Genomic DNA, 26,419 nt, shown 5'->3' with positions numbered 1-26,419 from the left:
TTAGCAGAGTAAATGCTCATACCACATTAAGGGTATGTCTACATTTGAGCTGGATGGTGTAAGTCCCAGCTTGCATACACTTATCTGAGCTAATTGCATTTGAGCTAGCCTGGGCTGCGTGGGCAGCAGCTTGGGCTAGCTGCCCAAGTATGTAACTGCCTGGACTCCCAGCTTCATACTCAGCCAGCTAGCCTATGCCTTCACCCACGTTACTCCAACTACACTGCTATTTTTAGCATGCTAGCTCAAATGGAATTAGTTCAGGTAAGTGTATGCAAGCTGGAATTTACACCATCCTGCTCTAATGTAGATGTACTCTAAAAGTGATCAGATGTGTTTCTAAGAGATGTGTTTGCCATGAGATAACCTCTGTTTGAGGAAGTCAGATATTAGAAGGCTGGCCACATATATATAGCATGTTTAAGCTGTTGTCAGCAAATGTTTCAAAATATTTTTTTGTGAACTGGGTGCTTTGCATTGTAAATGACATCTGTTCAGTATGGTGGGAAACCGAATATTGATTTACTGTTATATTAGCATATCATGTTTGTTGCAGTAATGTATGTAAGTTCTTGTACATATTGTTAAGGTAGTGCTGTTTTGAAATCATAGCAATCTTTTACATTACCTTCAGTGAGAAATTAAAATATCAGAACTGTATCCTGACACTTAAGAAATATATGTCTGTTAGATATTAAGCAACCTTATTAGTTACAGCTTAACTAGTAGAAGGAAAACTAATCTAGGTATTTCAAATGCAAGTGTCCCGATTGAATGTATTGCCCTAAAAATACTATTAATGAAAGGTCAGTGTTTAAACCCGAAGAGAGAGAACATTCCAGTCTCAATCAGATGGGAAATGCATCAAGAATTCATCTAGGATATTTCATGAACCAGGTATTACCCATGACCAATTCTGGGAACTGACTTCTCCACTACAGGCTAGAGCCTGCCCTGTCCCGAACTAGCTTTCTGGGAAGCAAGAAGGCACAAGGAGCATCTTCCCTTCCCCGTCCCTAGCAAAGCAGCAGGACATGATCTCTCTCTAGAATTCAAGAGAAGAGTAGGTGGAACACTCAGCCAGTGCACTGGTCCACTTCCCACGTCCACCAGATAGGAGACATGTCTTGCCCTCCTGCTAGCCCCTATGATGTAGTCAGTCGAATGAGCTAGCCAGGGACACGTGCTGCTCCTGATCAAATGAGAACTAAAATGAGTTTGGCAGCACACTGTGCCAGTTTACTCCAAGCCATCCTGCCATGCAACTGCAAAGTGTGTATTGTGCAGAATGCATGGCTGTCGCTCTCACGGTCACTGCTCTGTTCCACCTTACCCCATAAGCCGCCCTAATACAGCTCCCGAAACTAAAGACAGGATTTTGTTCACAGAACGGTAGTATTTACTCGTGCTAGGTAACTACTCAATAGATTCTGAAATAGCACAACTCCTTGGTAGAAAATGTTGTAATCTAGCCTTGGATAATATAGAATACCCCAAAGGACAATACATGACATCTTCTAAAAACAAAATGAAATGAGAGATCAAAGAGCATGGAAATCTTGCTGTTAAATAAGAACATAATTACCACCACTCACAAATGCTACAATGGCTATATTACCCTTATGACCATTAAATATGGCTCTAAATTATAAACTGCACCATCAAATAGTCATATTCCTATATGAAGAAGAGTAAATTTCATGAGTATTTTCTAACCTTTCATTCAGCTGGGATGTGTTTCTTTTGCTAAAGTCGCCAGGTTAGACAGGCCTCTGTACTACTTCAAACATGCATACCACTGCATAATTTTGAACTCTTTTGTTGATTTTTTCCAGTTCTAACCAATTATCCATACTCTCAACAAGATCAGGTGACTAAGCTATATTTGTAGTTCACATTTTCATAACAAAATGGGCTGATGATAACTGATGGTGAGCTCCATAAATGCAAAGTATGGATTAGATCAACACCGTTTTAATACCTGGCAATCTCACATGTGCCTGATTCTCTTACTCAGAGGGAGCACAACATGTAAGTAAGAAATGCCAGTGATTTAAGGGAAAGGAGGAGGAGTATAGCTGCTTGGAAATTTTCCGACAGACACCAATTCATTGAAAGCTAAACATTATGATGGAAGTTCATTTTGAAAGAAAAAAATTGCAAACAATCCTTTTTATATGGTCAAAATGTTCAGTTTAAACCTTTTTGGGAAAGGAATGTTTAGATTTTCTGTTTCAAAACAAACTTTGTTTGATCTTTTTATTTTACATTATATCAATTTTTTAAAAAGTCTAAATCAAAATGAAACTTTCAATCAACTTGCAATTAATTATTTCAGGATTTCTTTTTATAGCAAATTTCAATTTCCTCCCCCCCTTCTCAAACAGAATTTTTTATTTTTTAATTTGTAGAATTCCCTGTGAAACAACAATTTTTATCGTCCCCCTCCCCTCCCAGCTATAGGGGAAGCAAAAGCATACTGGGTGGGGACCACCAAAACTTTGGCTTTCCCCATCTCTCCCTGAAAATCAATCTTCACTCCTTCTTCCCACAGCCAACAGTGTGTGCCATGCATGCTGGCTGCACTGGAACTACATGACTCCATTACTGTCTGCACTAATCCCTTCACTCACCTTCTGACATGGTTTGAAGGGCACAGGGCTGAACCATGGAACGAGGATCTTGCATCAGCAGCATGTGGTCAGTTGGCCACAATCAAGTGTGCACTGTACTAGTTGCTGGTCACTGGGGCCTCTTCTGACCATGGGTCCTTGAGCCAAAAATCGTGCTATACTTCTTCCCTGTTTGCATAAGAGTGGACATTCAAACGTACTCCCTATTTCCTCACTAATCCACCAGCAAACAGTTTGTGTTAATACAGAAAGAAAGAGCTAAGGGTGTTGAGTCCAGACCTCTTGATCTCAGAACAGTGACACTCATCCTTGAATTGCTGGAAAGCTGCTTCACCATTAAATGGAGTCGCAAAGTGCCACACAATAATCACAGGGCTGTGCCCTGATGCTGCACACAGGGGTGAAAGTAAGGTGGTACAGGCCGGTACAGCGTACTGGTAAAAGGTAGCTGCCAGTACCGGCCCATACCGCTGACTTTAAAGTGGCCGCTGACGGTGGGGGGGGGCAAAAGGAGTAGCTGCCCCGGGGCCACGATTTAAAAGGGCCCAAGGCTCTGGCCGCCTCTGCCGCTACCACAGCTGCGCCGACAGAGCCCCGGGCCCTTTAAATCGCCGCTGGAGCCCTGGGCAGTGCGGGCCAGGGAGCACAGACAGACTGGCTGGGGGATGCTGACCCCCAGCCCTGCCCCTTCCACCCGAGGCCTCGCCCCTTTTGGGGGGCGGGCCAGAGTGGCCCCGTACCAGTAAAATCTGCATTTTACTTTCACCCCTGGTTGCACAGCACCTGCATCCTGATGTGCTTCTACTCTCTCTCCACCTCTCTGCAACTGAGTGTGAGGAGGGACCTCCTCTCTTCTGACTGCCCTTTTCCCCTTTAGCATCCTCAGATCTTTCACAGCTATCGCTCAGAGAACAAGAGGGGAACTCGCTAGTTTCTGCTTTCCTCTCTCGGGGGGGTGGGAGAGCTTGGCTTGAACACCACCGGTACGTTGGCTCAACTCTCTGCGGGCTGCCTGCTATGTAATGAGAGGAGCACTTTTTTAGGCCTGCACACGCTCTCTTCCTTTTGGGGGGACCTCTACATGCAAAGCGTACTCTCAACCTTTTAAAAGCCTCCAGCCCTGGTCTGTGTGGAGATAGCCTTGAAAACACAACTAATGGCTAAGGTTGAAATTGTCACTAATCTAGTCCACTCCTAAAGGCATCTCAGGCTGGGCTTTGTGGGACCTGAATAACCAGTTACTTGGCTCCAGACCCATTCAAAACAGAGTGTAGTGCCAGCTGAACTGTCAGTGATGGCACAAAGGACTCTGCAAGCTACCTCCCAGGTGGCTGTCTGCATTTCATCCACATCCTCTCCCATTGTGACCTCTGGCCACAACTGAGAGCAGCCCAGTGGCCTGAGGGATAATCTGGTCTAGTGGACTACATGCACAGCTCTATAGCAAGAGACTTTAATTCCCCATTTTGACACAGACTCTCTGCGGTCTTGGTAAAGTCACTTACCCTTTGTGCATTAGTTCTCCCATGTGTAAAATATCAACCTCACTGGACATTCATTGCAATAATTAATAAGTTTGTAAATCCTGAAGAACATGCTGAAGTTCCCCAGCCATCAGACTGAACCCTACAATGGTTGGGAACCTAGCAGGACCCCCTCTTGCCCCCAGCTTCTTTGGACAATTGAAGCTTGATAAACTTGTAGATGTTGGGAACTGTGTATGGACTCCAGAACAAACTACATATGCTCCACTTCTCCTGCAGCAAGAAGTTGGTATTAGTACAAAGATTCTCCCACTCACTTTTATATGAAATGATTCAGTTAAGTTTTGGCATATGCCCAAAACCATCTTGCTGCAATCACAATAATGGCCAGGATCTGGTTACATTTTGAGGTTGGGTCCCAATTTATTTTCACAACCTTACCCAATAATATTAAGGCCAGCTCTGATCAGTGATCTAATAAAAACAAAGAGCTGCAATAGGCAGACCTACAAGAGACAAGTTAAATGTAGATGCCTCTATTTGTGTACAGATAGGAACACTACTCAGCATGTGATGAAGAATGACTGCAACTAAATGATGAAAAAATAAAAACCAACTGCATAGACCAAAACAAAGGATCAAGAGAGCACGGTCTGAATACCAAGTGCCCAGTGGAAAAAACCTGCAGATCCAATATAAAATATTATAATGCCAAGATCAACACACACTCTCTCTCTCTCTCTCTCCTGACTCTTAGTCTAGCTTGTTGTCTAATTTATTTTTTTAAATTGCTGCAAGCTCTGAGCTGTTTGAAAAATATTCTCTTTCAGCAAGTAACTTAACTGAAATTTTGATAAAACTTACATTCTGATTAGTCACCTTCAGAAATTGTTACTGTTTTCACATTGATACGTTTTCATTCTACAATCCCAATCTTTTTATGACACAGTTGTCACAGTCATGTGGGTTTTTAAATGTGCATTATAAAGACTGTTAAATAGTCTTAAAATAGCATCACTATCATCATATCTGGTTTGATAATTTCATATGCTCTCCTGTGTACAGCATTACCTTAAACATTAGTACAATAAGCGAAATCCTGGCTCCAATGAAGTCAGTCATATGGACTGCTAAGGAGTCTTGGTTTCACCCCAATTCCAACACAATGCAAACAATGGTTCATCAAAAGTGTACTGCCAAAGGACTCAGGATAATTTTAATATGAGACAAAATTCAGAGAGTGACTGAGAACCGACAGCTCCCTCAGGCTCCAATGGGAGTTGTAGCTGCTCAGCACCTCTTCATGATTGACTCATAATACGTACACTGAGTTTTCATTCATAATTCATATATCACGCAATTTACTTAGAATAAATGAACTTAACAATGATAGAATTGTATCGTTGTTAAGATCAGTCAACTATCTGGTAACAAGTTCCGTTCTCCAGAGATCTGAATTCCATTTCCATGCTTAAAGATATTTTTGATTGACAGCTCACTTGCATGGTAAACACTGATGTTTACATGCGAAACTTCTGTGGGGCTGTGGCTTTCACTAAATCTTAGTTATGGTGATAGCGATTTACAAGTCAAATGTTTTTGAAGCACTCAAAACTGAGAGCATTGCAAATTCCTGACTTTAATACTGGGTTCTAGATGCAGGAATCACTTGGTGAAGTTCTATGGCCTGTGGCATACAGGGGGTCAGATCTTATGATCATAATGGTCCCTTAGGCTCTAAATTCTGTGTATATGTTGAAAAGGTTTGAGGGCAGAATAAACCCTTGTGTCACACCCTGCCCAGTGGAAATCACTCACTGCCCCTGCTGTTGGTCACATTTATTATGAGGCTTGCCCTGGAAGGTTTTGACAAAGTGGAAGTTGCTGGGATTTCCACTGGTAGACACCCCTTAACTGACCTCAGATATGCTGAGGACATGATGCTCTTTGCTACCACCACAGAAGCAATTCAAGAAATGTTGTAGTTTGTAAAAACAGTCAGTGAAGAATATGGCTTATCGCTGAATGAGGTGAAAATGTAATGCATGTATGTTGACACAATTAACAAAAACAAGATGCAAGCGGACATCACAATTAATGGTCAAGCCACAGAGGCAGTAGATTAATTTAATTATTTGGGATCATACATATTCAATAAAAGAGGGTGTTCCATAGAAATTGGAAGAAGATTAGGAATGGCTCATTCAGCCATGGCATTGCTGGGATTCCTTCCGAAAACTTTTGCGCTTGGCTTATCCAGAACATCTCATCCACTTTTGAAGAACACTTCATCCAGTTCTCTGGGATCCAAACTTGATTCGTTTCCAGCTCATCATTCAGGTTCCTTTACTAGGCATGGACCAGCTCTAAGCCCACATTGGTCAGGCCACGGGTGTTTAGATACAGAGTAATAGCATAATTCCAAATCATGTCACACACTACTAGCTACTAACATCTATGCTTTTTTAATTTAATTGGTTTGGACATCATACGGATCATATAAGGACCAATCGCTTTGTGTAAGGAACTAATCACTTATGTCTTCACCTTATCCACATTTCAAGGTTATCAGTTCAGGGTATTCCCACTTATCTCAACTAGCCCGAAAATACCATCTCCAGCACAGTCTGTCACACTCTCTTGTTTACAGTTTAACCTGGCACTCAAATCAAAGTATAGGCAAGTTTACTCACGCCCAGCAAGATGTATACCTACATGCCTATACCTACAGAATTTTGGAAAAATTGTGTCATCTGAAAATGTATGACGGTTTGATTGAAGAAAACTTAATTTTGTCCTTAGTGACTTTTGGATGTGAATCAAGGGAAATTAATGCTGCTGTCAAGAAGAAAATTGAAGCTTATGAGATGGGGAAAACTGGTGCTGCGGAAAACTGTTGCATATCTCCTGGATAGAAAAGAAGATGGAATGCTTATGTTAGAAATATTATTGAAGAGAAACAGATCCTGCTGTCAGAAAGCAACAGGTGCAAATTTATGTGCTTTGGTCACATGAGGTGCACAGATGGAAATAATCTCAAGAAAGTTATCATGGAAGGAATAGCAACAGGTCATCATAGTAGGGGACAGCCAGTAAGGAGAGGGATAGATGGTATGTGTAGTAGGAAGAGAGCCTGAGACATAAGCCCTGGTATTAGAGGCCTGGTATGAGTCCTGAGGCCTGAACTAAAGTAGCGGTTAAAACTTTGCCAGTTGTGGTGTTTAGATGTTATGTGTAATTATTAGAATTGGGAGCACTGGCTGTTGGGAGTCTGAAAGGACAGGAAACAGGAAGGAGGGGGGAGGAGTTGAGAGGCTGGGAGAAAGCTCCAGAGGGTGCAGCAGCAGCTTGGTAAACAGGTTTCCACTTTGAAAATAAAGTCCTGTTGAAGCTTGTTAGTACCTTGCCTGGTTTATACAACACCAATATGAAGCAAAGTCAGGTTGTGAGCAAGAGACAGGTCCTGCTCACAGAATTTGGCAAACATGGGGCTAATATTGCAAAAACACATATACAAGGCAATGGGTGGCACCCTAATACGTCAGGGGTAATACGCAACTTGTTTGTATATGTGTATAAAGATGTATCTCAGAGGGAGTGTCTTTGGCCAGCCGAGGGGGGAATGGAAAGTCCCACCACTGAGTGAGCTGTGTCCATTGTCACGAGCATACATGTCTTAGTATCCTCGTAGAGTCTGCTGGGTGCTATTATCGTGCTTCATCGACAATAAACCTGGCTGGGTGCCTTCGCTGAAAACTGAGTCTGTGAATTTATTGGGCAGTTTAACTGAGGTCTGCTATCTCTATTATCTGCGCAGAGCTGGGACAGCACACCAAATAAACACACACGCAGTCAACATCTAACCACAATGTGCAGCAGGTCACTGGGAGGTCAGCTGCAAAGCGCTCAGAGCTAGCAAAGAATCACAAAGAATTTAAAAAATTCTGCTACAATGAATAAATGGACTTTACTTACTTACAGCCTTAAAATCTATTAATCATGCTACCAAAAAACTATGATTATTGTTGGGGACTGCAAGCCAGAGCTTCCGAGTTCTCTTTCCAGCTATGCCACTGACATGTTGTGTGATCTTAGGTCTGCTTATGTAAAGTAGCTTCTCCATCTGTGAAATGAGCATACTACTACTTATATCTATCCAAAAAGACAATCTGTATTAAAGCACAGTGCATTTGCCAGGCTGGTTAAGGATCTGTATCTTTTTTATTTCTAGTGCCTTGAATGCAGTAGACAAACATTTATTGTTCTGTAGCACATTAAAATTCATTACTTGACATCTCCTCTGCACTCTTCATCAGTATTTTTTCAGCTGATGTGCTGTTTGCAGTTCTTCACACTTTACGTTTTTCTTTCATTTCCTTGCATCCTGGCCAGCTTTCCAGCCCTTCACCCACTAAGTCAAATCAGGCAAAAGTAAGAGAGACAGAGAAAATTATTTTAAATCGTTGAAGTTGTCCATGTCATGTTTGAATCCATTGCTGATAGTTCTATGCCCACGACACCTCTCTGTCAAATGAAGGAAAAGAGGCAGCCTAGGGCAATTTTGTACAAGCCCTCTGTAGCTAGAATGTGGGGCTGGGCCATGGAAGTGTGTTTTTGCACATATGCTCACTCGTCTGGGTGTCCTATAAGTCATGTTGACTGCCTCTGCAAGGGCATATTGCATAGCAGATTTGAAGGATGGGTCAGGTCTAATTATGGGCCTGTATTTAAGCTGAATTTCGAGTTACATTCAGTTCTGCCCTAAAAGTGAACTTGGCACCTAGGGCCTAAAGATGCAGATAGGCACTTAGTAGGATTTTCAGTAGCACTTAAGCAGGTTAGGCACCTAACTCCCAATGAAATTCTTAGGTGCCTAAGTACCTTTGAGGATCTGGCCTTTGGTGCTTATAAAGCAGAAAGAAGTGTTTTGTTTGGATCTCTTCAATTTCATAAGCTCTACTGTATAGCTGAATGCTCTCCGGGGCTGGAGACACGTATCAGTAGTTTCTCTCATTCTCCTCCATCTTGTTCTTCAGCCCAATTAACTCATTTAAAATTAATTTAGGAACCCCAGCTTTCCGATGAAAGCTTTTGAGATCACTGTGACAGCCTGGCTCACTTTTCTGCATTCATAAGCTGCTGGCTGCCAACCAAGGCTCCCTATCTTTTGTCTCCCTGTATTACAGTTAATGCCTCCCTCTTATTCCATGGGGACTTGAAGCTGAGAAAGGTTAAGAGATGCAGCTTAAACGCTGGGGATGGAAGATTGTTGCTTTATGCTTTATCCTTTTTCAGCGCTTCAAAGTCCTCCTTTTCATTTTTTTTTTTTTTTAGGTTTTGAGAAAGAGCAATTTAAAGACATAGGCCCTGATTCTCCCCTACCTTGCTTAATCATTTGCACCTGGCAGAGAGATGATGCTTAGGAAGGAGGAAAGCTTTCGGGTGGTTCACTGAAAATTAGTCATGGATTGGCCCCATTATGAGAGCTGAAAACTGCCATTTGTGCATGTGCCATAATTTTTTTAAACAATGATGGTGCTTTTCAAAAACTATTTCCCAATATGCAAAATTAAATGGAATGGCACTGTGCATATGCATCTTGCTAATTTAGAATGATAGAAATATAGTAGCCCTTGTATTCTTCACTACACAATTAGTCAGAAATGCTAAAGCTAGCCCTGCTTACTGGCTAGTTTATACTGTATATGAGGAGCTCTCACTTTAGGTTAGTGGCTTGAATAAATTTTTGCCCACATCTGCTCACTCTAATGCATACTATGCTGGACAGTGACCATTACGATGACAGGTTGCACCTCAAGGCTTCCATTTAGCTGTATGATCTCCCAGCATCACGTGACATCCCCCACTACTGAAAGTCTGCCTGTAATCATGTGCACCCATCACCCATTCATGTGTATAGGTGCAAAGTTGCAGGAGTTTTCCATCTTCATTGCTCTCTGGCTTCATTACCCCACTCAGTCCTCTGGCTGAGACACTGATAGTCCAAACCCCTTCTGGGCAAGGAAGTGTACAGGTGCAGTCCAAAGTCCTAAAGAATCCACCTAGCCTCTGGGGCCTGGGCCCCGCCCTTTCCTGGGGTTCTGCCACCTTCTCCCGGTTCTGGTGGACTCAGAGTCCAGGCTCCAGCCTGAGCCCATACATCTACACTGCAATTTTATAGCCCACCAGCCCCAGCCCCACCAGTCTGAGTCAGCTGGCCAGGGCCAGCTGTGGGTGTTTTATTGTAGTGTAGAGAGGTACCTTCTGTCTGACAAGAAAGTAACTAATTACCACCCAGGTGGAATGAATAGTGCAACTGGCCTTTGACTCTTTCTCAAACCTGAGGGGGTTTCACATTTCCTTTGTGGAAACTATAGCTGTATTATGAGTTGTAGCTCTGAGAGATCCCAACTGAGCTTAGGGCCCCCTTGTTATAGGTATTGTCTGAATACAGTTAGAGAGTTTCTGAGCGAAAGGGCTTACATTCTGAGTAGGCAAGACAAACAAAGGGCCGGAAGAGGAATTGATTTGGTTAACTCCCTTCTGCCCTGTGATCTTGTAGCAATTCCATACTTTCCTCTGCCTTTTGCACAACCTGTGGTCACCATAGCTCCCTTTTGCTGGATGTGTACACCTGTCTCATTTGGAGAAAGACATTTGGATGCACCATATGCCCAATATTTTTGTGTATTTTTTTTTATCACAGGGGTTGTCTTTGAGCTCAAGAAAACAATATAGTTCCCCTGCACGTGGATTTCCCATGTGGGAGCTGCTAACTGTTAGAGCAACTTACTAACAGCTATGTCTCCTAGGCTCTAGTCTTGGTTCTATTGCTGACTCACTGTGGGGAAGTCACTTAACCTATCTGTCTCACTGATCTCTTGCAAGATGGGCATAGCCTCACAGAGATGTGAGTTTTAATTAACTAAAGTGTAGGAGTTTGAAGGAAAGCTTCTACAATAGACAAAATGAAAACACTTGTGAAAATGTATCATAAGTGCCCATGTGCTAGAATGGAAGATACAGTGTATAGCTCCTTCTTTCATCCATCCGCATATGATATATAGCAGTATTCTGACTCCAAGGCAGACAGGGAGCTGTGGCTGGAAGTTAAATAAATCATGTTTATGAAAGACACTGGAGAAGGCATGAAAAAGCAAGGCTTGCAAAACAATTTGAGGCCATGTTCCCGCGGCAAATGATACTGGAGTTTGGTGTAACTTAGATTTGTCTAGGGAAGGAATGACTTCAGAAAAGTTGAGACAGACAAGGTAGGTGAGATAATATCTTTTATTGGACCAGTTTCTGTTGGAGAGATAGGCAGGCCTGAAGAAGAGCTCTGTGTAAGCTGGAAAGCTTACAAACATAAGAACAGCCATACTGGTCAGACATAAAGGTCCATCTAGCCCAGTATCCTGTCTTCCAACAGTCGCCAATGCCAGGTGCTTCAGAGGGAATGAACAGAACAAGGAATCATCAAGTGATCCATTCCCTGTTGCCCATTCCCAGCTTCTGGCAAACAGAGGTTAGGGACACCATCCCTACCGATCCTAGCTAATAGCTGTTGATGGACCTATCCTCCATGAATTTATCTAGTTCTTTTTTGAACCCTGTTATAGTCTTAGCCTTCACAACATCCTCTCCCAAGGATTTCCACAGGTTGACTGTGCATTTTGTGTGAAGAAATGCTTCCTTTTGTTTGTTTTAAACCTGCTGCATATTAATTTCATTTGGTGACCCCTAGTTCTTGTGTTATGAGAAGGAGGAAAAAAAACTTCCTTATTTACTTTCTCCACACCAGTCATGATTTTATAGACCTCGATCATATCCCCCACTCTCTAACATCCTGGAACCAACACAGCTACAACAACACTGCATTCAGAAAATTTTGTCTTTCATGAATCATCCTCTGTTTATATTTACCCATGACAAAGTTTGAAGTCTATAAGGTAGAAATTTCAGCTCAACTGCAGTAAATCACCTGGACCAAATGATATTTGAGGGTTGTGAGGGAAACAAAGTATGAAATAGACACATTGGTAAAGGTACGAAGCATATTCTTACAAACAGCAGCTATTCCTGAAGATCCAAAAGGCAGTGGATACTCTGAGGTGCTGCTTTAAGAGAACCTTAGTGAGGGTGATCTAGTTGTGACCTTCACCTCAGTACCAAGGAAACTGATGGAGAGCCTGACTAACGACTGTATTACTGCAAGTTTACTCTGGTATAAAATTAAAGTAATGCTTTGGTGAATCACAGCTCAGAGTGTAACTAAAGACAGCCTAGTACAGCTTTTAGATGAGAACAACAGGACAGGCTCAAACCATCATAGCCTCTGAAAAAGCCCCTATAATGTCAGGGATTTTTATAATTAATCGATAAAAGTGGACATTGTTTACTTGGATTTTCAAAAAGCTTGTGATTAGGTCTCTCATAAGATCATTAGTGAAAATAAATAACCATGAGGCAAGAGGCAAAGTCTGCCCAGGGATTATGAATTTAACAAGTTAAGCAATAGAAAACAAAGCGCTGTAAGACCCAATCCTGCTCCATATTGGCAAAACTCCCTGTGACTTTAATGGCACAGGATCAGGTCTCCTTAAAAGTAGAACCAGGTTAATAGAGGAGTGCCTCGGGGTTCTGTATCCTAATGGATACTATGGGCCCCTCTCTTTTCTCTGAGTCAATCATGGTCAAGGTTCCCAGAGAGAACATTGATGTCATTCATGTTCCTTCCTCACGAATAACCAATGCTACAACATTTGAAGCCCTCTTTTTTTAAAGAGGGTGAAAGCTAAAGGAGGCAGTTTGAGTAAATGGATCATTGAAAGCATCTCTGTTAAGTGATTAAGCTACAGCCAAAGATGATATTTATTAAGAAAAGCTTGTTCATACAACACTCATTTGATATTCACACTATGTATCTAGTGCCAAATGGCAGATGTATTTAGATTCTCAAACAGCTGTTTATGGCAGTTGTGTCACAGAAAACTGCTTGTTCAAAGCAAAATATTGTGCCACCTTGATTTCTTGGCTTTTTGTCACTTTTGACATTTTATTTAGACTTTAAGGGTGATTATCTGCAGCTGCAATCTGTCTCTTTTCATGTCAAACACAGCGATGAACAAACCTCCAAATGTTTAGCTGAGACAGAAATTCATTTTGCCCAATTTTGAATTTGGGCAAAGCTTGTGAGTTTGAGCGGAAAAAACAAGTGGGAGAGAGTGAAAAATCCTGAACATTGCTCCCTGAGGACGTGCATTGCAGTACAGTATTTAATTACATAATAATGTACTGTTTTTCCAAAGGACCCCTGCCTCATTATGGCTGGAGGAGGAGGCAGGATTGTGGTAAATATCTGGAGTCAAACTACACCCCCCCTTCATTCTCTGTACTTGTTGTATGATGTGTCATGAGTGAGTCAGGGTGTTGTTAGAAGATGAAGAATAGCTGTGTGAACTCAAACTTTTAGAGCCACCCCAAAAATTGTTTGAATGGTTTACACAACCTCAGGCTGAGAACTTTCCCAAAATAATTCCCAGAGAATGTCTTTTAGAAAAAAAAATCCAAACTCAATTTAAAAATGGTCAGAATCCACCACAACCCTTGGTAAATTGTTCCAATGGTTAATTCTTCTCTAAAAGTTTACACCTGTCCCTCCTTTTTAATCTCTCTCTCTTGAGCCACTGACAATGTATATATGCCACTCAGCCACTGATGGAGTGGCTCTAAACAGGAAAGAATACAAAAGCAGTTTATATGCTAATGACACTTTTGTTCTATTGAAGAGTTCATTCAAATCAATTCTACCATTATTGACTGTAGTTGACATTTTTGTGGTGAGCTATGGTTTTTGCATTAACTGGAATAAATTGCAAGCAATGGATGTATCTAAAAGACGATTCTAGCATCCAATCTTACTCCTTCTCTTGTCATACCACCATGGGATAACCTGCGCCCCAGGATCAAGGCCAACTCCATGCTTCAAATAATTTGGATGGAAAAAGGAGTAACAAAAATAAAGAGATAATATAAAATGATAGACTGGCATTCTTCAACTACATTTATAACAAATAGCAGCTACTGCTCTCCCACATTTCCTTCTTTTCATGGCTATGTCATGGGTGCACAGGCTCGGTGCTCTGGAACAGCTCTGAATGAAATTCAGACAGCACCCTCTTCAGTGTGACACCCCCTCCGGGCACACTCTCCCTAGGGCTCCTTGGCTTCAGTGCCTCTTGGAACTGAGTTCAGAGCTTTCAGCACCCTTGTTCATACCGTGAGCTCCCCACAGAGAGTTCACCTGAGTAGGACACCTGGGGAAGCCTTATATGCCCCCCAAAAGGGCCATGCACCCGCAACTTCCACAGTCAGCAGTGACTCTCAGCCAGCATTGTAAAACAAAAGGGTTCATTAGTCATCTGGAACTCAGCATAGAACAGTTCTGGTTAGCACAGAAAGCAGGAAATTATAGCAAAGTCCATCTTGGAGAGATCCAGAGCCCTGGCTTTCCTCACAAGTTCCAAACCAGGAGACTGACCAGCTTACAACATCCCACCATCAGTCATGCCCAGTTGCCACTCCTCCATCTTTTGTGTGTTTCCCAGGCAAACCAATCACCTGGCCTCCACCTCATCTCTTTGTTCTACAGCCAACTGGCTATGGCGGGGATGGGGAGGTCAGTTGCTAATGTCTACCCATTGTCTGGGCCTAGGAAGCTGGACAACAGTCACATCTGCTCTCTAGGGAGTCTCTTCAAAGATCACACAACCTGTCCCACCACCTAGGTAAACATGCAGCACATAGGGGAAACTGAGGCACGCACATACAAAACATTAAGAAATTTCCCACTTCATCACAGGCTACACTCAAGAATTCATGCAAGGATAGGGGGAAATCAGTCCATTTAAACTCTCTCACCTCTAGAAGAACATGTTAAGAAATATGGAAACAAAAGTCACAGACAAAAAAGGGAAAAGACTACCTCAACAGAGACCTCAGAGGATATCTGGCTCAATGGAAAAGATACTTCAAGTTCTTTATCCTTGTGATTATTCCAGAACAAGATATAAAAAGATACTACAGGATCTAGAATAGCTGTTCAAGGCTAGATTGACAAAACACAAAGAATGCTGGAGATGAAAACAGCTGTATACCAAACTTTTGTACACCCTCAATACCTGTCAAAAAAGCATCTGTTCTGAAACACCATATTCAAGCTCTCTCAAAAGCTTCAAGAGCCTCTATCTTGCCTTCTCCAAGCTTGTGAATTCTAGGGGTGCGGGATGAGTTGGCATTACCAATTAACATTAAGAAATGGATTGCTGTAACTATTTTAGTGGCCAAAAAGGTTATCTTGAGAAAATGGAAATCTGTAATTCCTGCCTCATACACAGATTGGCTTAGTGAGCTCTCTACTACTGCATTAATGGAAAAAATAATTCTGTCTACTTCTCTTAGGGAGTAACTGTGGACTACCCTCTATAGTCCCCAACCTTCTCCTTTCCCACAGGTGACTACAGACCACTTCCCTGCAGCCTCTTTCTGCCCTCAGCTCCTGGGGTTTATACAGGCCCCTCCTGTTCCTACCCAGGTCAGCCTCCTGTCTAATTAATTCCCTCCTCCCTGGCTTCTCTTCCAGGTGCAGGCTGAGCAGTTAATTGGCATACCTGGCCACCTTAACCCCTTCCAGTCTTGTGGACATTCCATCACAGTCTCTGATACTCAGAGGTTATGTTCTCACTTATTTATCTATTTAGTCATTTTAATAATTGATACCCTGTATGATCTCTGCTGGTTTAATTTTTTCCAGGTTTTGCAAATAATGGACTTTGAATTTTGTTATTTATATGCTGTCTCCATCTTGTGCATGTATTTATATGTTTTGTTGTGTTATCTGTTTATATTATATAAAAACAATAAAATAAAGTTAAAAGTAATTATGCCTGTTTCCATTCTAAATTTGTCTAGCTTCAACTTCTATTCATTGGATCATGTTGTACCTTTCTCTGCTAGACTAAAGAGCCTATTATTAAATATTTGTTCCCCATGTAGGTACTTATACACTGTAATCAAGTCACCCCTTAACCTTCTCTTCCTTAAGTGAAATAGATTGAGCTCTTTGAGTCTGTCATTGTAAGATATGTTTTCTAATCCTTTAATCATTCTCATGGCTTTCCTCTGAATCCTCTCCAATTTATCAACATCCTTCTTGAATACTGAACACCATAACTGGACACAGTATTCTAGCTATAGTTGCACCAGTGCCAAATACACAGGTAAGATAGCCTCTCTACTCCTACTCAAGATTCCCCAGTTCATGCACCCTAGGATTAAGTTAGCTCTTTTGGCCACAACATCACACTAGGAGCTCCTGTTCAGCTGATTATCTACCCCCATCCCCAAATCTTTTTCAGTCACTGCCTCCCACGATACAGTCCCCCATGTAAGTCTGGCCTACTTTCTTTGTTCCTAGATGTATACATTTACATTTAGCTATAATTAAACATAGAGTGTTTGCTTGTGCCCAGTTTACCCAGTGATCCAGATTGCTTGAATTAGTCACCTGTCATCTTCATCGGGGCCCCCTTGTGCTTGGTGCTGCAGCTAATCACTTTTAGAACCTACAATGGTTGTGTGCCTCAATATTTTACCCATGGAGTCATCTGAATTCTAATGACCCCACTGGGGTTGCCAAAAGGACTCCCCTGCTCTGCCTGACAGGGTGAATGTTATGCCACTGTGCAGAATCCTAACACTTGACTTCAAGAGGAGTCAGCAGAAAACCTCTGCGCCTCGATGCTGCATCCTACAACTTAACTCCCAGAGTCTGAGGGCTACATTTTTAAAGGGCTCTTAGCAACCCCATTGCTGCTTGTGACCATGAAAGTACGGACAGCTGCAATTTTTGAGAATACCGGTGTGCAGAGGTGACAGAATTTACCACTTTTGCCTACAGATCACAGGGCTTGCAGATTGAAATTCTGCCACCTGCATATTCAGATGCTAATATCAGAACAGCAGGTACGCACGGATGTTCACACAGGGGCAATTTTTTTTGAAAAAGTGGCCCAAAGTGTCTGCTTGATACCCTGTGTCTGGTTTCGTCTATGTTTTTATTTTCATTATCCCGATATACTCTAAATCCTCTCCCTACAATGTGACTTAAATAAGGCGAATGTCCATGTGCTACTCTAACAGTTAATACTTATAGTCACTGTCCTTAGAGATTCCTGTTTAATTGGGACAATCTCTTTTTTATTCTCATTTCTTTGAAGGTAGTATTAGCAGTCTGTTCTGCACTGCAGGATGACCTATAAGAATTACCTTAGACTGCTCCGGGAATGGGCTCAGTTATCCATGCTATTTGCCCATCACATCCAGTGATTAATTGCCAGCAATTAGTTCTGCTGAACTTCAACAGTAAGATCTTGGAAGGCATTAAAAGCCCATTTCTGAAGTGTTCTAATCAGAAGAATTGCTCAAAATGTGATGCTTTGTCAGATTATTCCACTGGTTAAAAACACACTGGAATGTATGCACTCAGTCCTGTTTTTTCAGTCTTCACACTGTAGTTACAGGAAGATTGTACATAGAGGAAGATTCTTTGGTGTATAATCAGATAGCTCTAATAAATAGTATTTAAAAAAAAATCAGTCTGCTGTGTGCTCTCCTTATTAAGGCAAAGAGCTTGTATTTAACAGTTAAAATGACTATTATTTAAACATTACATACAACAGCAACCAGAACCTGGCACCGGCTGCAGCTCTTTGCAGTCCAGAACCCCACCTTCCAGAATGGAGAATGGCCATTGATCTTTGCAGCCACATACATATATAACAATTGCAGCAGCTCCATACCTGGTACAGACTGTACCAGTCTACTCAGATTTCGTTTCTGTGGCTCACAGAAAAACAGAAGCCATACATCCAACCCAACATGTTTTAAAATGTGGCTGCTGTCTTGAATTTTCAATGGTGCCTAAGTGATTTAGGAGCATAAGTCTCCTAAATTACTACAGCACTTTTGAAAATCCCATCTTGTATCCTCCTAGAAGGATGTATCACACCACACTACAGTGACACCAGCCAGTTTAAAAAGTATGCATGCCACAAAATGTGCATATCAGAGGTTTTTATCCAGCAAACAAATTAAGATGGAATCCAGCTCTGAAATGCTAATCGTTGGGAAATATTAGATAAGAGAGGTTGGGCAGAGAGTGAGTCAAGGATGTTGTGTCGTGTTAGTTCACTGCATGCTACAATTAAGGCCAAAGTAAAAAGCAGAGGAAACAGACTCTGCCAAATAATGCAGTAGCAGTATTATAATGAGACTGTTTCCCCTCAGGGTTAATTCAATTCCTATTACTGTTCTTCTAATTATTCCCATGATATGGTATTTTTCTCAAATCGCATTAGACTTTAGGCACCCGCTGCACCTATAACTAGCCATCAGTCATCAAAAGGCCAAGGTGGTGGTGGTGGTTTAGCCTTGTCTCAAACAGAGAAGATGTATAACCCAAGTATGAAAAAAAGTTGACGATATTTTAGTTTGAAAAATGGGGTTGACTCATGTCCCATCTGAGACTTGGCCTGGTCCACACTAGCAAATTAGGTTGGTTTAACTACATCGGTCGGGGTGTGAAAATCCTCATCTTAGTTAAGATGACCTAAATCCCCATGTAGACAGTGCTAGGTCAATGGAAGAATGCTTCCATCAACCAAGATACTGCATCTCGGGGAGGTGGATTATGTGTGTCGACAAGAGAATCCCTCCTGTTGCCGTAGGTAGTGTGTACACAGAATAACTGCAGCTGCACTGGCATAGCAGGGCTACTGTAGCATATTAAGTGTAGACAAACCCTAAACATTCTGGCCCAGATTTTTGAAGGTATTAGACATTGCTGCACTCAGCATTGCAATGACTAACTGATTTAGGAGTTGAAATATCATTTTCAAAAGGGGGCTAGGCACTTAGGAGTCTAAATCCCATCAACTGCTAATGGGATTTGGGCTCCTAAGTGCCTAAACCTCTTCTGAAAATGATATTTAGGTTTCTAAATCAGCTAGGCATTGCAATGCTGAGCACAGCAACACCTAATACTTTACAAATGTGGGTCTGTAAAATCACTGGCAGGATTTGTCAAGTTCATTAGCCCTGGAGTAGAAACTTGGTGCCCCTAACTCTTAACATTATTCAGTCTACAATTTAGTCACAGTGTCAGGAGCAGAGTTGTGAAGTTCATGGAGAGAGGGTCCTTGTGCAGGTTCTACAGAATATTCTACCAAAGCTCTCAGCCCTCTTTACATTCCAGGGGCCTTTGTAGACATCCACAGAATGGGATGTAACTAAGAGTTCAACTACTAATAGCAAGATTTTGACAGAAAAATATACATGATGGCAGGAAATTTTCTTGCCAAGTAACATTTCCAGGAGCAGTATTAGAAGTGGAACTTTTCTATGGATGCCCAGGGTCCAGAAAGACCTGCAAAGCTTAGGCCTAAATTAAGTCAGATTACTGATGTCTACTTTATGATGTCTGCTACAGGCAATAATTTCTCACAGATACAGACAGGAGTTGGCTATTTTCTTTGCTTCCAAGATATTCTATGACCAAGAGAATGTCTTGAGATTCTTCCCAGTACATTCTTGAGAGTGGCACTTACCCTTTTTTAGGTTTCAACCAAAGGTAGTGAGGAGGAGAGTTCTACATGGCCTGCCAGTTTGCAAATTACTTAGAGAAAGGTGGCTGGGCATCATTCTTCAATAAAGCCTTCCTGACACTAATGCAAAAACTAGAATTTTTTCTGGCTGATGGTGGGACCCAGAGCTGCAATTACATTTGCCATTCACCAAAACAAACTACATAGATATAAATGGGAGAAAAGGTGCTACTCTCACGGTCAGACAATAGACTGGTGGTACCCTTCTCTCCATGGCTTGAAACACTTGTGTTAAATTTCGCAGGGATGATTACAAATATACTATGTTACATTATTTGATCAATTGTTTTTATGTGTCTGCAAAGGTTGATTGGCAGATATACAGTACAGACCCATTTACGTGCGGATGTCGGGAGTCAAGCCGTCACGACCACGTGTTAATGGACCACGGGTTAAGAGGGCCATGCTGAAAAAGGGGTCTATGATTCACTTAGAAAAAAACGCCGTTATTTTCTGCTCTTTCTGGCTCGCATTTTTTTTCTTTCTTATGAAGTCTGTCATTCGCCGCAGATGAATGATTTTGATATTTTCTGCATTTTGCTCCTCCATAAATCTTACAACAGTTTCTACAGCACTAAGGGCTTCTGTGGGCAAAATTTTGACCTTTTCTTCAACATCCTTGTCGTCATTGTCATTTAGGCCTGCATTATTAGAATTCTCGCCATCACTTTCGCGGTCCGACCTAGCCTCTCAGCCCGTTAATATTTCTTCCTCGGACAGAAATTCTGAATTTAAAATAGTTTTTAACTCGGCGGAAAATGCATTCGTGGCCGATGCATCGGCTGATCGGCTTTCTCCAGAAATCGATACCTGCTTTTTAAAATGACTTATAAACCCCTTGCTGGCTTGGAATGATTCATCCCCCATTAAATTTCCAGATTTTGTCACTTTAGCTTGAAGAATTGGCCTACTTAGCGGCATTCCTTTCAGTCTTTCCTGAGCAAACCACGTGCGCATGGCTTTGTCTATTGTGGGTTTTGCTGAATAGCGCACATGTTTTTGCTTAAGCCCCACAGCAGAATCTATATTTTGTACAAAGCCATTCAGTTTAGATTAGTTTTTTAGCCATCCTTGGAGAGTAGATTCAGCAATCTCAATATTTTTTGAAACTTTGGCCTGGGTTTCTCCGCTATTTACTCAATCTATTGCATCTAGCTTTTCTTCTACAGTGTAGGAATGCCGACGCTTGCCCTCTGCCATTATATTAGGCCTATGGTTAAAATTTTCTAATGTAGTGTATATATATTACTATATAACTATTATATATCTCTCTAGTGTGACAATGACTAAGCGTGCGTGATACGTCTTACCAATATCAGTAAAGACATAGAACACATTTCCGCTCCGCACTTCCTGTCGATTTCTGTTAGTGAGCAAATCTGTTGTGCTACATAGCAAGTTCCTGTACCACATGTTAATGAGTCTCGCGTGTTAAATAGGTAGCACTGGGAGGCATGGCGCTCCCGCACATTAAGCGGATTCGTGCTTAAACGGGTCTGTACTGTACTACTATTATTGATGCATTTAATTTAATACTCACTACATGGCCTGAACACAATCTGTTATCAAATTTCCAAATAAATTTAATCTAAACATCTAGTCCCATGATTCTATTTTTTAAAATCTCCTGTTCAGATTCCTTAAATTAAAGGAGACAACAAACTGTATATGTAGCTAATGATGTTTTGCATTCTTCTTGGTTTCAGATGATGGCAAACTGTCTTTTGAGGAATTCAAAGCCTACTTTGCTGATGGAGTTCTGAGTGGAGAAGAATTGCACGAGCTTTTTAACACCATTGATACACACAATACTGAGTAAGTATCCTCGGCTTACAACCAAGTGCTACGTTTTGTATTTGAAAAGAAGTTTAATTTTGGCAAAAAAAACTTAAGCTGTTTTTATACAAGAGAGTTGTTTCAGGGAAATTATAATGCCCAATTATGTACTCTGGTAAGAGCAAAACAACTCATCAGCTGATCATCTACATATGTTTAAGTGTCCAAACATTCAGAAATACAGGCTTGCAGCAAGTGGTGTGGGCATCAGACACTGTGTACATCCGCTCATGAGGGCCGGTGGAATCAGGGAAAGGGAAGAGATGCTGTGGTCCTTTCCAGCTCTCAGGCTGGAGTAGCCTTGTTAGGACAGCTGCACAGCTGCGGAGGGAGCAGGTAGATTTCTGCCCTCACATAATGAATTGGGAGTTGAGCAGAGAGTTTGCCCGCAAGTAAGTAGTATGAAACCATCATAGAAAGTAGTGAGCAAATGTTACCACCTGATGACTGATGCTCTGTAGGAAATGGATTGATGTCTTCATTCATGTTTCTTGGAAATCACAAAACTCACATTACATTTCAGAATGGCTGACTGGTTGGCAGGGTCAGCAGAAGCTAAGGGTTTGAAGGATATAGAGAGGGAACCAACTTTTTGTCCCAAGTGTATCTCTCTCTGCGGTGGGTTAATGCAACGGCCAGGCCACCGAGGGAAAATTGTATCACTCCTCCCCATATGGCAGGTAGTCTTTGTATAGACTAAAGAGCAGTAAAAAAAAAGTTCCATAAAAAATAATTGGAAGTTTGGATTTTTTTCAACTAATTCCAAGTAGAAACCAGTTTACTAGCTAATCACAACAGTACTTGGCTAATCTGCATGCTGCATTATTCACACACACAAATATGGTGGCCTCCTCCCACTTCTCAGCAAAGACAGGGAAGCAGACCACTGTAGGGGGACCATTACTAAGACATTACATAAACATAATATAGCACAGTTACTAGCCATTCGTAGATGACACTGTAGTTGTCAAAAGATTTAGACAAAGTATTTTTGTGATGCATCATCCTTGCTTTGATTCATAGCAGCCCATCACACAGAGTCCACAGATACCAATCTAGTACCTTTCACGTAGACTACATTCAGTTTTGGTGCCATTTCTGTGGTCCAAAAGCTACTGAAGTGATGGCATTTATTACCTTTGGTTCCTAACAGGTTATAAAGCCATCCCATTTGCACCAGTCATTACTGGCTTTTTGGTTCTGTTCGCACTGTTTCTAAACTCAGCAGATCAGTTTTGCTTGTCTCAGTAGTGCTTACTGGTACCATATAGATGAAGACACTAATGTAGTAACTGACATTAGTTCTATTGCGCATGAAGGTTCTGATGTCATGCACTGCCAGTCCCTGCTGCTGCCTCAGTTTCTCTGCTTCCACAGGGTATCTGGTCCCAAGTCACTCTCCTAGGCGTCTCCAGAGAGCCCTATAGCTTTCCTAGCCCCTAGTCTCCCTATCTCTGATGAAACAGGCTCCCTCTTATGATGATAGCCCAGGGCTTCCTAGGTGAGGCCTAGTCACCTGACCCAACTGTTGTCAGTTGTTGGCTGTGTGTGTGTTCTCTCTGTGTGCTGCACTGGCTCTGACCAGATAGCCCATACAGCACACCTTGATCAAACTGCCCAAGAAGACCACAGACTCGATTCAGTGGCAAAAGTCAACCAGGTTTATTGCCAATAAAGCACAATATTAGTGCCCTATGTGTGTTACAGGTACACTCAGTACATGTATGCCTGTGACAATGGACTCAGCTCAGTGAACAGCAGGACTTTCTGCTTCCCCCTCGGCTGGACAAAGACACCCCCTCTGTGACCCCCCTTTTATACACTGATACAAGAAGTTACGTACTGCCCCTCTGACATGGCTAGTTACCACCTTTTCCCTTGTACCTGTTGGTTTGATCAAAACATGTCTATCCATCACCCTGTCATCCTGGCCTTATCTTTAAGAGAGGTCAGCGTGTCCCATACCATCTTCAGGGAGTGTGTCTGCACCATAATCCTTTATCAGAGTGTTTTGTTTCCAGCCTTCCTACGTGAATACTTATCACCTAGGAGTGCTTGTGTTTTTACAGCACCAGGCCTGTTTTTGCCAAGTTCATGTATCATATAGTGCAGGGGTTCTCAACCTTTTGCTTCCTGAGGCCCCCGCAACAGGATATTAAAAACTCCATGGCTCATCTGTGCCACAACTGTTTTTCTGCATATAAAAGCCAGGGTTGATGTTATGGGGTAGCAAGCAGGGCAATTGCTCAGGCTTCGGCTTCTGTCCCAGGTGGTGGGGCTTCGGCTTTCTGCCCTGGGTCCCAGCGAGTCTAATACTGGGCCTGCTTGGCAGCCCCCCCAAAACCTGCTCATGGCCCCCCAGGGGGCCCCAGACCCCTGGTTGAGAACTGCTGACATAGTGAACCTGCAAGTAGGCATCTACTTTGTAACAGGGCCTGACTTTTGCTCATAGCTTTGCTCTTGCTACCTTTGCTTTATATCAGCAGGACCTGACTTGGCCTTTGGCCTTTTATACCAAGCCTCATGTCTCCGGCTTTCTCTTTCTGCTACACCAACCACCTATCCAAACCAAAACCTATCACCTGAGAAATGGAAAGCAAGCCAGAGTTGAGACTGAGCCCAACTCCCCTGGAAATTTTAGCTCAACCTCTAACAAAGGGTTTTGAAAGCTAGATGGTAGAGTTTTGTAGGAAGCAACTCAGTTCATTCATTTTTTAATTTAATTTTTCAATCTGAATGGCATTGTTAAAATACTACAGCTTCTCACAGAAAAAAACATGTTCTTTAGCAAAAAAACTAAAATAAATCATAATAAGTAGTATGAATGCAAAATGCACATTCCAGATCTGAATGTTAAATAAGCAGCCTCTAGGGAGAGAAACCTGAAAACTCTTTAAAATGCCCTAAGGATATTTGTTAACCTAATAAAACTTCTGTTCTTCTCTTCAATCATGTTCAACATTAACATGAGGTCAAATCTTTAATATTCAAGTTCCTTCTAGTCTATAGAAATACATAATATACATTAAGAAGCTCAGTACTTTGATTATTTAAGAGCTTGGCCACTTTTTTATGATAGTTGGGATTTTAAATAAGGAACGTTTTGAAATGCTACAATTGATATCTGAGAACAGGCAGTGCAACTGGCACAGCCATCTGGGTTACTGAAATGTAAATCACTAAGCAAGAACATAGTGGAAAGCATGGTGTAAGAAGTAACCAGGAAAACACTCCCATGGGAAATATGTGAGGATATGTTGGGTTGTTTGTTTTGTTTTTTAATTGGCCACATTTGTCCAGGCCTTTTGTTCAACTTGACACTTTTGCGTGTGTGTGTGTGTGTGACCGACCCCTGCCTGCTCAGCATGGCACTGTGTCCCCCTCTAGTGGTGGCTAGGCCAGCTAGAGACTGATAAACCTGCTACAGGCTTGATTAAGAGAGAACTATCTTTTAGCTCAGGAAATAGAGGCTCATGAATTAAGCTCAAGAAATCCCAGATTTGATCCCTGCTGATGATGACCCACACAGGGGTGTTGGTGTTATACAAGTATCATATGACAAATTTTGAATGTTGCATCTGATCATTTCCAAAATTTCCGGGAACAGTCCAGGCACCAATGGCCAGAACCCTATTGATTTGGGGGAAAATCAGAAAACTTAAAGGAAGAAAATCTAGCACACATGGATCCTGCCATCTGTTTAGCACAGCCACCACTTCAAACAGCTCTCATTTGTCTATAGAGCAAAGAACTGGATGATGGCACTGTGATGTTCCCCTGGTGTTATCTGAACTGGTGATCTGCTAGGTCACTCCAATCCTCGATTCTGGGAGCCAGCCTTACCCTGCTCTGCTGTGAGAACCCCCACTCCCAGGATGTTCACGCACAGCCTCTGGCATATAAGCTGTTCCCAGCTATGTGAGTGAGCACTTTTGGCCAGCCGCTGCTTGGATTGTGCAACCGAATGACACTAGTCAATATCTCTGGTCCCAGACACAACCCTAGGAACCTCCATCTTGCAGTGTCCAGTTATACCTGCTGGACACTGCAAGCTTATATGAGTTTATCAATTTAACAAAGAAACTGATATGTACCAGGCTTGTTATCCCAAGGGGAGTCTCTGACATGCTTCAAACCAAACACACTGCTTTAGGTAGAATAAACAAATTTATTAACTACAAAACATAGATTTTAAGTGATTATAAGTCAAAGCACAACAAGTCAGATTTGGTCAAATGAAATAAAAGCAAAATGCATTCTAAGCTGATCTTCAGCCAGGCCTCCCCTTTGATCAGCACTTCAGTCGCTTGGTGGTGGTGTCTGTAGATGGAGGTGGAAGAGAGAGAGAGAGAGAGCATGGAAAACGTCTCTCCCTTTTATCATGTTCTTTCTTTCCTCTTGACTTTGACCCCCACTCTCCCCTTCAGAGTCAGGTGAGCATTACCTCATCGTAGTCCCAAACTGACTAAGGGAAGGGGGGTGACACACTCAAGAGTCCAACAGATCCTTTGTGGCTGCCTAGGCCAGTGTCCTTTGTTCCCGTGAGGCTGCCTGGGTTTGTCCCATACATTCCCTGATGAGGCGTAAACTGCCCCTCTGCTCCTAGAGAGTTTTGCCTGGGCCTCTGCTCCTGGAGAGTTTTTGCCTGGGCTTGTTTTAAGCCATGAGGACACATTTTCAGCCTCATAACTATACACATGAAATTACAACCTATAACATTACTATAACTACAACAATGCTCAGT

General features: G+C 42.1%; 1 protein-coding gene across 2 annotated transcripts in view; it reads left to right on the top strand.

The window, feature by feature from the left end:
• The window catches only part of NECAB1 (N-terminal EF-hand calcium binding protein 1), a 120,875-nt gene that overhangs the window by 10,581 nt on the left and 83,875 nt on the right, over positions 1-26,419 (top strand). For both annotated transcript variants that reach the window (XM_073330609.2, XM_073330610.1), the window contains exon 3: positions 21,546-21,654. In XM_073330609.2, coding sequence (XP_073186710.1) covers positions 21,546-21,654 — 109 coding nt within the window. The remainder of the gene's footprint in view (positions 1-21,545; positions 21,655-26,419) is intronic.

This window comes from Lepidochelys kempii, chromosome 2 (assembly GCF_965140285.1).
Source record: "Lepidochelys kempii isolate rLepKem1 chromosome 2, rLepKem1.hap1, whole genome shotgun sequence".
NCBI lineage: Eukaryota > Metazoa > Chordata > Testudines > Cheloniidae > Lepidochelys > Lepidochelys kempii.
This window is presented reverse-complemented; position numbering and strand designations above follow the sequence as displayed.